This window comes from Alligator mississippiensis, chromosome 8, assembly GCF_030867095.1.
Source record: "Alligator mississippiensis isolate rAllMis1 chromosome 8, rAllMis1, whole genome shotgun sequence".
Lineage (NCBI taxonomy): Eukaryota > Metazoa > Chordata > Crocodylia > Alligatoridae > Alligator > Alligator mississippiensis.
This window is the reverse complement of record NC_081831.1, coordinates 2,333,182-2,345,226: the sequence shown is the minus strand read 5'-3', so window position 1 is coordinate 2,345,226 and position 12,045 is coordinate 2,333,182. Positions and strand designations below refer to the sequence as shown.

Sequence of the window (12,045 nt, the reverse complement as noted above, 5' to 3'; positions counted from 1 at the left end):
GGCTCTCACTTCTCTGTTGCGAAGCATCCTCAGGGTAAGGAGGGATGATTCACAGCCCCGTTCGAATGAAAAACCAGGCACGGAAAAGAAATGAATGATTGTGCTTAATGAACGGAGCCCAAATGCCCACGCCGGGGGCAGAAGTGTTGATTGTGTTAGTTTATCAAGCTACGTAGAAATGAAACTAAAGATTTAGGAGGGCTTTTTTAACGCAACCAAATATATTGCTTGCTCCCTGCTTCTTGATCAGGCTTCTCCTTCAGTCGATCATCTCATTTTGCTCCTTGCAAAGAGTAAAATGTGACTTTCAGGGAAAAAGGCAGGCCGCGATTTTCGTGCGGTGCCTTTAGAAGGGGTCTTTGCTGTCGAAGTGCCTTGCAGATGGACCAAGTCAGGAGTATGATTAGCAGGTCCCTGCTAAATGGAGGAGCTAGCGGTGACGATACAATGGTCTTCTCCGGTGACTCAGTCACAGGCCAGACTGGCATCCATCTGCGTACATCCACATGCACAGAGGTCCACGCTCTCATGCACACGTGGACCGATTCCTAGATAATGGTATCACAAGCCACTACTTCCGTGCATGCCTCAATTGCCTGCGACAAGCTAGCACACTTTTCACGTTTGCTCATCTGCGCAAAGAAGCCGTCACAAGCCATGACCAACCTTTCCACCCATCTCCACTTGGCTGCTAAAATGCTTCCAAGCTACAAAGATCGTTGCCAAGTGGCCTCGACACAGAAAGCCAAGACCTGTCCCAATACCAACCCTCAGAAAGTGGCCTCCGCCGAGAGATTGAGGTAGAGAAAACAAACTTTCCACTGGATTTCCATAAAGACGGAATAAGACAAAGCATTTGCGTCCCTACGAACGAGCTGCACGTGAAGCCAGGAAATTGGAAAACATCACAAAAGGTCTAGCAAGGCTCGATTTGGGAAACGACGTGGCCGATTAAGAGGCGCAGCAAGCCTCTCGGTGCCTTCCCCACTTGACAGCAAACCTGGACGCGCAGTGTGGGTCCCAATCGGCATATCACTCAGCTGAGTTTAATTAGCAGCCCAGGCTAATGAATCATGTCTAAATCGAACTGGCACGGAGCAGAGCAGCCACGCTCCGAGGGAGCCTCACTCATCTCTCCCTGGCAAGGAGTCTGCAGGCAGATGGAGTCTCTCCTGTTGCTCACATGGACTGTGGGGGCTGGGGAGCGCAGGGTGGGGGCGAGGAAAAACAAAACAATACCCCCCAAAAATCAGCCCAAGCTGGGGCTGCCTTTGCTTCACTCTGCTGTGAAATGTTAGTGGGCAAGAGCACAGGGCAGGGGAAAGAGTTTTGCTAAGTCACTGCATTGGCTTCATGCCGAGGAGCCCTGCAGGGTTCACGGTCTCGCCTCAGTCCTTTCGACGTGCCGACAGCCGGGGCTGCACAGATGGAGGCGACGCGCAACTAAATCCTAAAACAAACTGAAGGAGATCTAAAGCAATGTCATCGTGCGGTTAAAGCCAGGGCAGTCTCGGTTGCAACAGAGAGAAAACAGCGCTACGTAGAAAACCCTCCGAGCTTTTCCGCTTCCCGGGTGGCAGCACCGAGACCTCCCGAGTGTGGGGTGCACATGGGAGGTGGTGTCTAGCAGGGCATACCTCATCCTGCACTGCCTATTCAAAGCTTACTAAATCCTAAAATGTGGTATGAAAGAGAGAGAGAAGAGAGAAGTTCACTTTGGTGTTAGCCGTCACATTGCATCCCAGGGAAAGGTGAAATTCATGCCTTTTTGCTATGAAACCCAGTGTGTACACACGCATCACGTTACTGTTCGCAAAAGGCCCGATGCAAACATACTGCTGTTCTGCGTGAGCACCTGTAACCCAGACGGAGTTCAGCAAACGGGAAAGATCCTTGCTGAGCTGAGACCCCCGCACCTCCCCGGGGTGCATTTCATCCTGAAGAGCTGCGGATGAAGCCGCGAAGAGGAGGACGTGCTAGCGGAAAGGCATGAAAAGCAGTTCTTGCGTGGAACAGCATGATGCGATATTAAAAGATGCCAAGAGCAGATTTCACAAGCACGGATGTAATATAGAAAGACAGGAAGGCATGGAGTTGCTTATTGGTTTGTTTATTTGATAGCTACACAGCACCTTTCCCGGTCCAAGCGGCCTTCAAGGAAATGAGTTTAGATAGACGCAGCAGAGTGAAGACCACGGGCAAATAAAGCACCTGTCCGCGCTCAGTAATAGCAGAGGCAAAGCTCTGGACACGGCTGTACTGAAAATGCCAATGAAGCACAAAGCCACCAGATTTGTCCCTGCCTCGTTTCGAAGAGAGTCATTCCTCAAAGGTCCAGCGTGGCGAACAATGCAGCACCTCCTGTTCCCGGCCAAATACCTCGCCCTCAGAGACGAATGCTTTAAAAACCTGGCACTATCCCAGGGGAAACTTCGAAACGCCATTAGCTCTGAAGTCATTGTGGCACTGGGCCGTGGCTTTTGCTCCCTCGCTGCCTATCCAAATAAATCAAACAGCCTGTGTGGAAGCAGGGTCTGGAGGGGAGCGTAATGCAGAGTGGAGGATGCTATCCAAACTAAGCAAAGATGCTATCTGCAAAAATCACTTTGCAGTGAGCGGAGAAGGGCAATGCCGATGGTGCAGAAGGTGCAGAACCATCTCCGAGTAGGACGCAGCTTTAAACTTGACCTAAAGATCCCACTACATGGACCGGAGATCTCTTAACGGCACAAATCCGCAGCAAGTGCATTCATCCAGATTGACACAGGTGCAACCAAGCTGAATTTCCCCTAGTGTAAACAGCACCTAGGAACTCAAAAAGATCATCGACTGAATAAGAGAGGGAGAAGAGCTCTCTAAGCCCAAGAACAACACTGGCACAAGAACAAACTGTTATAAGAGCTATAAAACCCCATGGATAAACGCAGGCTGGAAATCCCGAGGAGGTGTCTAACCATCAAAGGATTCAAGGTGCAGGCAAAGACGAGCAGTGCTGCTTGATCACATTATGAAAGGGATTATGGGATTTGGGTGCCCGTGAAGGCAGAGGACTGGAATCGAGTAGCCAGCCAAGCTCTGCAAGTCCCTTGTCCCCATGTCATTTTTTTTCCTGACACAGAAATTATCAGGTAGAAATTATTTTTTTAAAATAGCCAATCCACCTGGATGGATTTAAAACACCTCTGGTAACCAGTTCCTAGTCAATGCCTAAATAACCAGAGGCACTCCTCTTTGAGGCTGGCTATTAAAATCCAAAGTGAATCAAAGTGTGCTTTAAGTGCCTGTTTTGAAAGCTCAGTAAAATACCCAAGGTGGTGCGAACGTGTCAACATCGTTATGAATAGGACAGAGCTAGTTAAAAAAGAAAACCCAACAAAAAGACCTGGTAAACAGTACGTTTTGCAGAAGCAGCCTGTGCATTATGCATGGAAAAGCCAGTTAATATTTCAAATGAATATGCCAGGTCCCTATTGAAAATGAATACAGTGAATCAAATGAGTTTTCATTGCAGAAAAAAGGTAATTCTAATCATTTCCCCCACACGCTATCATCTCACATTCATGTAAAGCAAGGAACGAGGGAAGAACTTGCATGGAGAGCTTTTGCAAGCCTCTAATCAAACCATTTCAGGCACGAGTCATTTTCTTCCAGGAACTTTCTTCCAATTCCCCAGGAGACAGACTGACATTAAAACAAAAGCAGCCAAGACACTGGGACTGGAACAGAGACAGGAACCGCGGTCACTAAACACCCGGTGGGTGCCCGGCCCTGCCTTCCTGGAGGCATCGCCCATCTCAGTGCAACCCAAGGCCCGGTGAGACAGACGGCAAAGAAGCGCACGCTGATGGGAAGACCAGCTAGATGGAAAACAAAAAATTGAGAGAAACAAAGAAAAAGTAACCCAAGAAAGATGGCAACACGCGAGGCCAATGGAGGGAACAGGGGTGACGGTGCGTTTGAAGGGTAAGTGCTAGACTAGGGAGCGGGGCGGACAGGGTCCGGACTCCACCGCAAAGGGACGCCTGTGTTTCATGCAAGATTTGTTATGGACCCTCGAGGTCCTCTCCCCAGAGATCAGCTGGGGCAATGATAAAGAGGAAGGGGATGGGGAAGATGGAGATGCTGGGCCAGCAGCTGATCTGCATAAAACATCGGGGCACCATTTCTCAGCTGCACCTGCTGGGACCAGAGTTGATGCTCCCGATCTCAGTGCTCAGGGGATTCGACATACCAGATGTCCACTGACTGGTTGCCTTGCGGTAGCAGACTAGTCCTGCAACAGGACCGCAGGGTGCCAGGCCCTGTACAAACACAGGAGAGAGAGACGGCACCAGTCCCCAAAGCTGCTCCATCTCCACACTCCCCCTCCCCGGGCCAGACTCCACTAGCCCGCAGCACCCAGAAGTGGAAAGCAAGCAAAACTGGGACCCGCTGGCAACCACGTGGTGATCAGCCCTGCAAACCACGGTGCTGCCCTAAGGGCTCTGGCTTCCTGCAAAAACCCAACCTGGCAGGTGCTCGAAGGAAGACATCTCTGCCTGCAGCTGCACAAATCACGGCCAGGCCTTCCAGCAGAGCTCACGGCACGGCTCGATGCCTCCCAAATGAGACCGCTACCCTCATCATTCACACCCCGGTCCGGGGAGAAGCCAAAGAGCAGCTGCCAAGTGCTAGCCACATTGGCTTGAGAAAAATGAAGAGCAAAGGGGCAGGCAAAGCTGACAGTCACAAATGGGGCCTTCCAGCCATGCTTTTAATGGCAGGCATCCTCAACTCGCTGTTATCGTGGCTCCTGGTCAAACCCTCTGCCGCCTTTATGCATCTTTGCTGAACTGGTTTCTTCCCGTCATCGGCTTGGCCCATGCTAAGGCGGATGACAGGATACACCTACCCAGAGCATCACGTGGAGATCCCCGTGTTAGGTCTGAGCAAGCTTGGGTTTCTATACAGCACAGTCCAGCTGATGCTCGCGTAGGTCCCGAGACCAGCACAGAGACATGGCAGTGCACTGCTCTGGCTGCTTGGTTTATCCAGCTCTGCCTTCCTCCTCCACCTGCCAATGCTGCTTCCACCTCCAGAGCCAGCTTGGGCTGTGTAGACATACCTGTGTGTCCACACCAGATGTAGACAGAGGTTTAACTTTACTACAGGTGTCCATCCCTGCTGGGCTAGGAGTACACAATACCAGGCCTGGTACACAACCTATTCACACCAACATAAGCCACCCTTACACCGGTATGGACAAGGAGCAGACACACTGTACAGACCAATGCCGGTATCATCTACTATAATACAGAGTAGATTTATCCCAGGAAAAATTTTAAAGGTGCCATGTATCTGCTTCTAATGCAGGTAGCTGTTAATTCAAGGAGAAGATCAGCTTGTCCCACCACCTGGAAGGCGCTATAACAGCTCCTGGAGCAGCTAACAGGTCATTCTGCCCCTTCCAGATCCCCAAATCTCTCACATTGGAATACAAAACTGATTTAAATGCCCCAGTGTTAATGAGGCCCCGCAGCAATGACACTTCCTTATGCCACAGTTCACATTAGCAGCCTCAGCTTTATTAACACTGTTGATGATGCCCTGGCACCCCACAGGTAAAGCTGCATATGGCACACTGCAGAATAGGGCCAGAAACAGAGGATGCATCTACAGAGCCACAGAAGGGGGGGACCAGATGCAGCCGGGAGGACGTTACGACGAGAAGTTGTGCCTTCCGCTTCAACATCACGAGGAGCAGCAGAGAAAGCACCCGGCGGGTTTGTTTTTGCAGGGTCACCCCGACAGCTGACCATTTTAAAGCCTGGAGATCTCTGGGACGGGTTCAGCTGGCCTTTGCACAGATGCAGAGGCAGATCAGACCTGCTCAGTTTACTGTCCAAGTCTAATGCATTCATCACCTTTAGCAAGGATTTGTTTAGCTGGAGATAATGCAATTAATCACAGCAATTTTCCTTTCGGGAGGAAATCAGGACTCCAGTCGGAAGGACATGAGGTCACGCCAAAGCGCTGCTAGAAAAGAACCGAGAGGAGAGAGACCACTCGAGAGGACCATTGTATAAGGAGGCTGCATTTTATCCTAGCCTCCAAGAATGGATGAAGTCCATTAACCCACTACAGGTGCACTGTTCCCGAGAACCAGAACGGCTCTGAAATGCTAGGATACTGCTAAGTGCTTCAGAAAATTAAAAATGTAGAAATAGGGCTGCCCGACCAGCTCCACTGATTCAAAGGGAAAAAAGCTCCCTTCTGAAGACCTGAGTCTGCTGCACCTTGGCTTGCTTCTCCGGAGGCGAACGCAGGAGGATTTCAGACATGATGGGGGAAGGGGGTGAATTTCCAGCTGACAACAACCCAGCCAGATAACATAACAGAGATGTCGGCTCCCTGCAAATTATAGCTCTGCAGCTGCTTAGGGCATAAATATGCATCCCAGAATTCAGCTCACGTCCTCTCCAAATTGGTCTCTAGAGGGGCTGTTTCCCTTTATCTCTGACCTCTGTTATTGCACTGGTTCCTTTCCCTCCCCTTTCTTTTCCTCTCTTTCATTGGGATGCTACTTGCAGGTTCTTTAATGGCGTGCTGCTACGAGGCACCCGCAAGGTAAGGCTCCTTTCCTGCGCCGTCTATTGTACCGCTCTTTTGTTCAAAGCGGGGAGCAAGAAGACCCAAACTGCACCCGCCGAACAAAGGAAGACACTTAGATAGAGGCGAGCTAGCAGCTCCACTTCCTGCAAAAAGGGAGGATCAAGCAAGATCCCCAAAAACACCATGTCGAGGTGACGGTCCCCTATATCACAGCACAGGATCCCGAGCTCTAATCCCGGCCCTGCCACTTAGCTGCTATCAGACCCTGGGCAAGTCACTTCACCGCTATGTGCCACAGCTCCTCTGATTGGGAAATGCCTTGAAATCCCCAGAGGAAAAGGCACTGTGTGGCTTGGCAGTGGTTATTTTTGCTATTTTAATTTAAAAAAAGGAAATGCACACAAATTATAGGCAGCACAATTTGCTCCTGCAGCCCTCAAGGCCTGAGCTTCATTAATACCATTTAATGAAACTGCCTCTCCAACGCACTATGCCGGCACGCTGGGATATTCCCAATTACTGTCCCCACGTGAATCTCGTTATTTGGGGTCTAAGCAGGAACGTCACCGTGGCCGCTTCCCAACTCAACTTCGAGAAGAATAAACAGAGCGATTAATATTAATTCTCGCTCCCCTTACGGTCACTGACTCAATAGCCGCGTGTGCCTCGCAAGGAGAGCAGACGGCGACAGCCCGCCGTGCAGGTTGGGCCTGGGGGCCGCGTTGCCTGGGGAGGGGGAATGAAGGGAACCGCTTTCCCCGGCTGGTCCCGCAGGACTCGCCGTGTTGCATTTCAGGCCACCCGAGGGCTAAGAACAAGGAATCATCGTCCTGGTGCATCCCGCTGGCAGCTGCATCACGTTTCCAGGTCCTGGCTTAGCTGCTTGTCCGCTGTCCCAGCTTGGTGAGGTCCTAGAGGAGTCGTCTGTGATGGCGCGGGTATGGGAAGGGGGCTCCAGCTCTAGCAGCCAGTTCAGCCTGCATCGGCAGCTCTGAATTCATCAAGTCGAGGATGCAGCCCGGTCCGTGCTGATTCACGCTCCCCGGAGCTGACGGCTGCCTTCGGAGGCGGCAGAAGACCTGAAGCTCCAAGTGCTGACATTGCATTCGAAACCTGACATTTCGGGAACCTCGGGCACTTTGGCAGAAGGACCCTTTGGCTAGGCACTGCCAGAAAACATTTCATTTAACACTGGGAACAGTCTAATCTCCAAGATTGCAGCAGGGATAATTAAAGAGAGGGGAGAAGGGCCTGGCTTGAGATGTCTCATGCTCCTACCTCCTCTCACGGCCTCAATTAGAACAACTTGAATCGTTCAGCGCTGGAGAGCTGCAGGGAACTTGTTAAATATATAGTTTCTATAACTGTGATTCACAGCTCTGGGTTTCAGACGCAATTACCTACAAGCCCTCGTGGAAACCTAAGTCAGACCAAAGCTGTCATGGATTTAAAGGAACCAACATCCAGTCTCCACACATGTGGATATCCAGAAAATGCAGAGCCAATGCAAGGGATGCTCCCCAGCCCTGATGTCAAGAAGCTTGGCCGGCATTGCAGAGACCCCCAAATTGAAGGGCAGTTCCTGGGTGGATTTACAAATCAATGGGGCACATTCTACATGTCCTTATCCAGCACTGCAGGCTGAAGGGACTTGAGTGCCTAACATGAATAATCAGTATAGTCTTCCGAGCTGTTCCCAGGGCCAGCAAAATATAGGAGACGCTGTACCCAAGCACTGCCTTGGATCTTCGTATACGAGAAAAAAGGTCAGGAAAGCAAGGCAGGATCATACCTGAACAGCGTCTGCAATTGGAAGATATCCTAGCAGTTTTATTGTGGTCTAAAAGTACTCACTGCAACCATCTGGGATGTCATAAAATTTTATAACCGGCATTAAAACCTAAAGGAGTCTGACAGCTCAGGAAAAAAATAATCAAGTTGCTTTGAAGGCAAAAACCAAGATGAAGGAAAGCTTGATCCAAAAAGCAGAGATGCTGGAAAGAAAAAAAAATGACCATAGATGAATTGGGCCAGTGGGAAAAGCTGGAGACAGGTGGTTTCAGGACCAGCGTAATGGGGCACTGGGGTGAACGTAGTCAGAGGCTGGAAGTTTGCAAAATGTGATCTCTGAAGCCATTGGGCCCTGGCCCCTGCTCTGAATAGGAAGCAAGGAGACCCGGGCTGAATCCAAATGCCCCAGAGAGACCAAAGGGAAAATTAAAATCAAACAAAACATTGTGAACTCAAGTTCATTATTCAATGTTCACCAGGAACACAGACATCACTACTGCCCAGGATGCTCCGATGGCTACTTTATGCTCTCATGATTTCAGACAGGGACGGGGACCTCCCTGCTGGGTACCAGGAACAGAAAGCTGTCTCCAGCAAGCAACTCTAAGAGAGGGTTCACGTACCAAATATCAGACTAATAAACCAAGGCCAGGATTTTCCCCAGACTCCTCCGTTGCATGGTCTGAAGCAGCAAGCCTGGCCAGTGGAGATTACAGCAGCCAACGAGCAGCGGAAAGAGGAGCTGAACCGGCTGGGGGACGACTCAATGGGTTTCAGTGTATACTTGCCAGGACCTGTCCCTGCTCCTGGCCAAAGAAGAATTGCTATGAGTGAAATGCAGAGGGCTCAAGCAAGATGGAAGTGATGCAAAGTCACTGGGCAAGCAACGAATTGCACCCTTTTGGGGAGAGCATTTCATGCCTGCAAAGGCAGATGAAATGCAAATGTGGGCAGTTGCTACATGCCTGGGGGTAAGGCGGGGGCAATTACAGCAGGCCCAGATGGAGATGGCCTGGACAGTAATAGCTGGCTGGCAGTTATGAACGCGGCGCACATAGCTCCCAGCACACACGCGATCCCCCAGTCTAGACAGACACACATCATTGCAGTTTGCTTTGAATGTGTCTGCTTAACACGCTGCATAGATGGAAAGAAGGAGGCATATTTTAAAAGCAGCCACGTCTGGGAGCAGAGCGGTGTCTCTATGCCAGAGCAGTTCCAGGAGACTTTATGGCTGCTTTTAAAGCCGGTTTGCAGAGTTGCTTCAGCTAACACCCAGGAGTGGAGGCAAAGGGCAGTGACAGCTGGAGGAGGAAGGTGATATGCAATGCATCGGGTAGGGAAGAAAGAAACCCGGTCCTCACCATTTCTATGGGGTTTCCTAGTGGTCAGTCCAGAACGCCCCTCACTCATCCAGCCACTTTCAGCCAGAGAGAACAGCATGGAAACCCAGGGCCATGAAAGGAGCCAAGACAACACAAGAAGGGAAATAAAACAAATGTCCAAAAGCTGCCCAAGTGTAGCAGGGTGCAAACTCCTATTCTAGCAACGGGTCAAGCTGCGGCCTGGGTTTCCAGTCTCCTTTTGTGAAGGTTTGATGTAAATCCTCCAATGCAATCGCTCACGAGGGCAGTGACAATATTCCCATCAGCCAGGTGCAAATACCCAGAGACTTGGGGCACGATCTTGCAGTGATGGTAAGCACATGCTGAAGTCTTTGCAGAACAGGGGCCATGAAGGACTGGAAAGATTGACAAGCGCCTATTTTTTCGGTCAACTCAATATCACAATCCCGCTCCTCCGCTGAATGCTGCTGCCTTACACCTTCAAGTCCGTTTCCGAAGGCAAGAAGCTTATTTCTCAGTTCTTTGTTTTGGTGCATTTCAAAGCTTGTCCCTTTAAAGGGGATTTTTTTTTTTTTTTTTACTTCTAAATTTAAGTGAGGGACAATGATTTAACAGCGAGCAATACTGAAATTCAGAAGAGCAAGAAGTACCCTTTAGATTTTGGAAATACCCATTATGTGCTCCCGGGATTTTCACACAAGCACAGCTAATAAACCCTGAATGCATTTGGGAAAAGCTGCTAATTAATATGGTACTCTCCATCTCCGTTTGTGATCAGTCATTTTGGCAACCACACTGCATCTTGTGAAAATAGTGAGTTCATCCCAGCAAGGGGAAAAAAAAAAAAAGAAAAATATCCCCAAAGACAAGAAAAAGGTTTTCATTTGCCATAGTCCTTTGTAGAGATTTCCCCAGGGAGAAAAAACTAAAAGAGCAGAATGGAAAGTTTCCGTTCTCAAAACCACTTGCATGGTTCTTGTTTACAGCCAGGAGCAGATGCACGCAACAAACTGAGCAGCCAATTTAATGAAAAATGCCTGTTGTTTTAAGACTGCAAAATTCGGCTGTGACCAGGATATAAAACAGCTCCCAGGTTCAATGCCTAAACGAGCAGAGACTGCATTACCGAGCAAGGGGTTAAAACTGGAGATCAAGACTGGCCCTGTTCAAGAAGCCTAGAGACATTAGGCACTGTAAGATTCATGGGCTCTGGGCACCTGAATCCCTTTGGCTCTTTTAAAAACCCCAGCTTGACACTTTAAAAAGAGTTAAAAACACTCTGGGGTCAAACCGTGTATTAGGAAAAATGCAATTGCACATGAGAACATAGCCCAATTCAAGAGGCTGATGCTATTCTCTGTGCAAAGAAGGGACCACTTTCTCACCTAATCACTCTCATACCCTTTCATGGGGTGGGCTGGGGTTTATCATTCCAGATGCTCTCCTGGTCGCCTTAACTAGAAGACGAATGAAACCATTATTCACTAACCATTCACCAAGTCACCCTTTGTGAATCCTCTTAGAAGACTCAAGTTCTTCTGAGTCCTACACCTCATATGATGGCACCACTATGCTTCGGTTACGGGGCCCCCTCAAACCCTAAAACCGGGAAGCTTCAACAGGCTTTACAAAAAGTTCCTGCGAGCCTTTTAAAAGCTGTTAAAAAGAAGCAGATAAACCCAAGCAGGATATTTCAGTCCAGGCCTTAGCAGCTCCAAGTGCTATTATGGCCCAAAATAAAGGATCACAAATGTGATCGCTAATCACGACCAGGACGATAACGGGACGCTCACGTTTCACCGTGGCGAGAGGGAGAAGCGACCCCAGCACCCGCTCCCATCCAGCCGAGAAGGAGCTTTGCTGCAGGGTTAAGTTCATTCTATTTTCACCGGTGAATGAAATGTCTAATCATTAATAATGAATAACTCACGCCCCCAGCAAAAGCCAGGCAAGTTGTTTTGAGAACGGAAGGAGAAACAGAAGCAATAACTCTTGGGCTAGATGCCAAATCCCAGCACGACAGGGAGAGAGAGGCGGGGGGGAAAGGGTGTGAGCAGACAGGGATGCAATGGTAAAGCGGATTAAAACTGCAAGTGAGTTCGTTATGATCCGTGCGCCATTTGAATACAATTTGTCTAAGTCAGCTGCTGGTATATGGCAGGATGCTTGCCTGAATGAAGCCCAGTTCTACCTATCCGGATGGACAGCTCGTTCTCATAGTCCCGGCGAGGAGTCGGCTCGCGGTCATACTTCTCTTTCACCGCTCCCGCATCGTAGCTCACCGCCAAGGCCGTGGTGGGAGGTCCGCTGACACCCT

At 49.7% G+C, this 12,045-nt stretch overlaps 2 protein-coding genes across 5 annotated transcripts in view; one reads left to right on the top strand and one right to left on the bottom strand.

The window, feature by feature from the left end:
• RPL38 (ribosomal protein L38) overlaps positions 1-12,045 on the top strand; it is a 548,453-nt gene that overhangs the window by 169,005 nt on the left and 367,403 nt on the right. The window lies entirely within an intron of this gene.
• SLC39A11 (solute carrier family 39 member 11) overlaps positions 1-12,045 on the bottom strand; it is a 213,338-nt gene that overhangs the window by 143,781 nt on the left and 57,512 nt on the right. For 2 of the 3 annotated variants that reach the window (XM_014601992.3, XM_019494416.2), the window contains exon 5: positions 11,899-12,043. In XM_014601992.3, coding sequence (XP_014457478.1) covers positions 11,899-12,043 — 145 coding nt within the window. The remainder of the gene's footprint in view (positions 1-11,898; positions 12,044-12,045) is intronic. The other variant, XM_014601993.3, reaches the window with a different exon arrangement.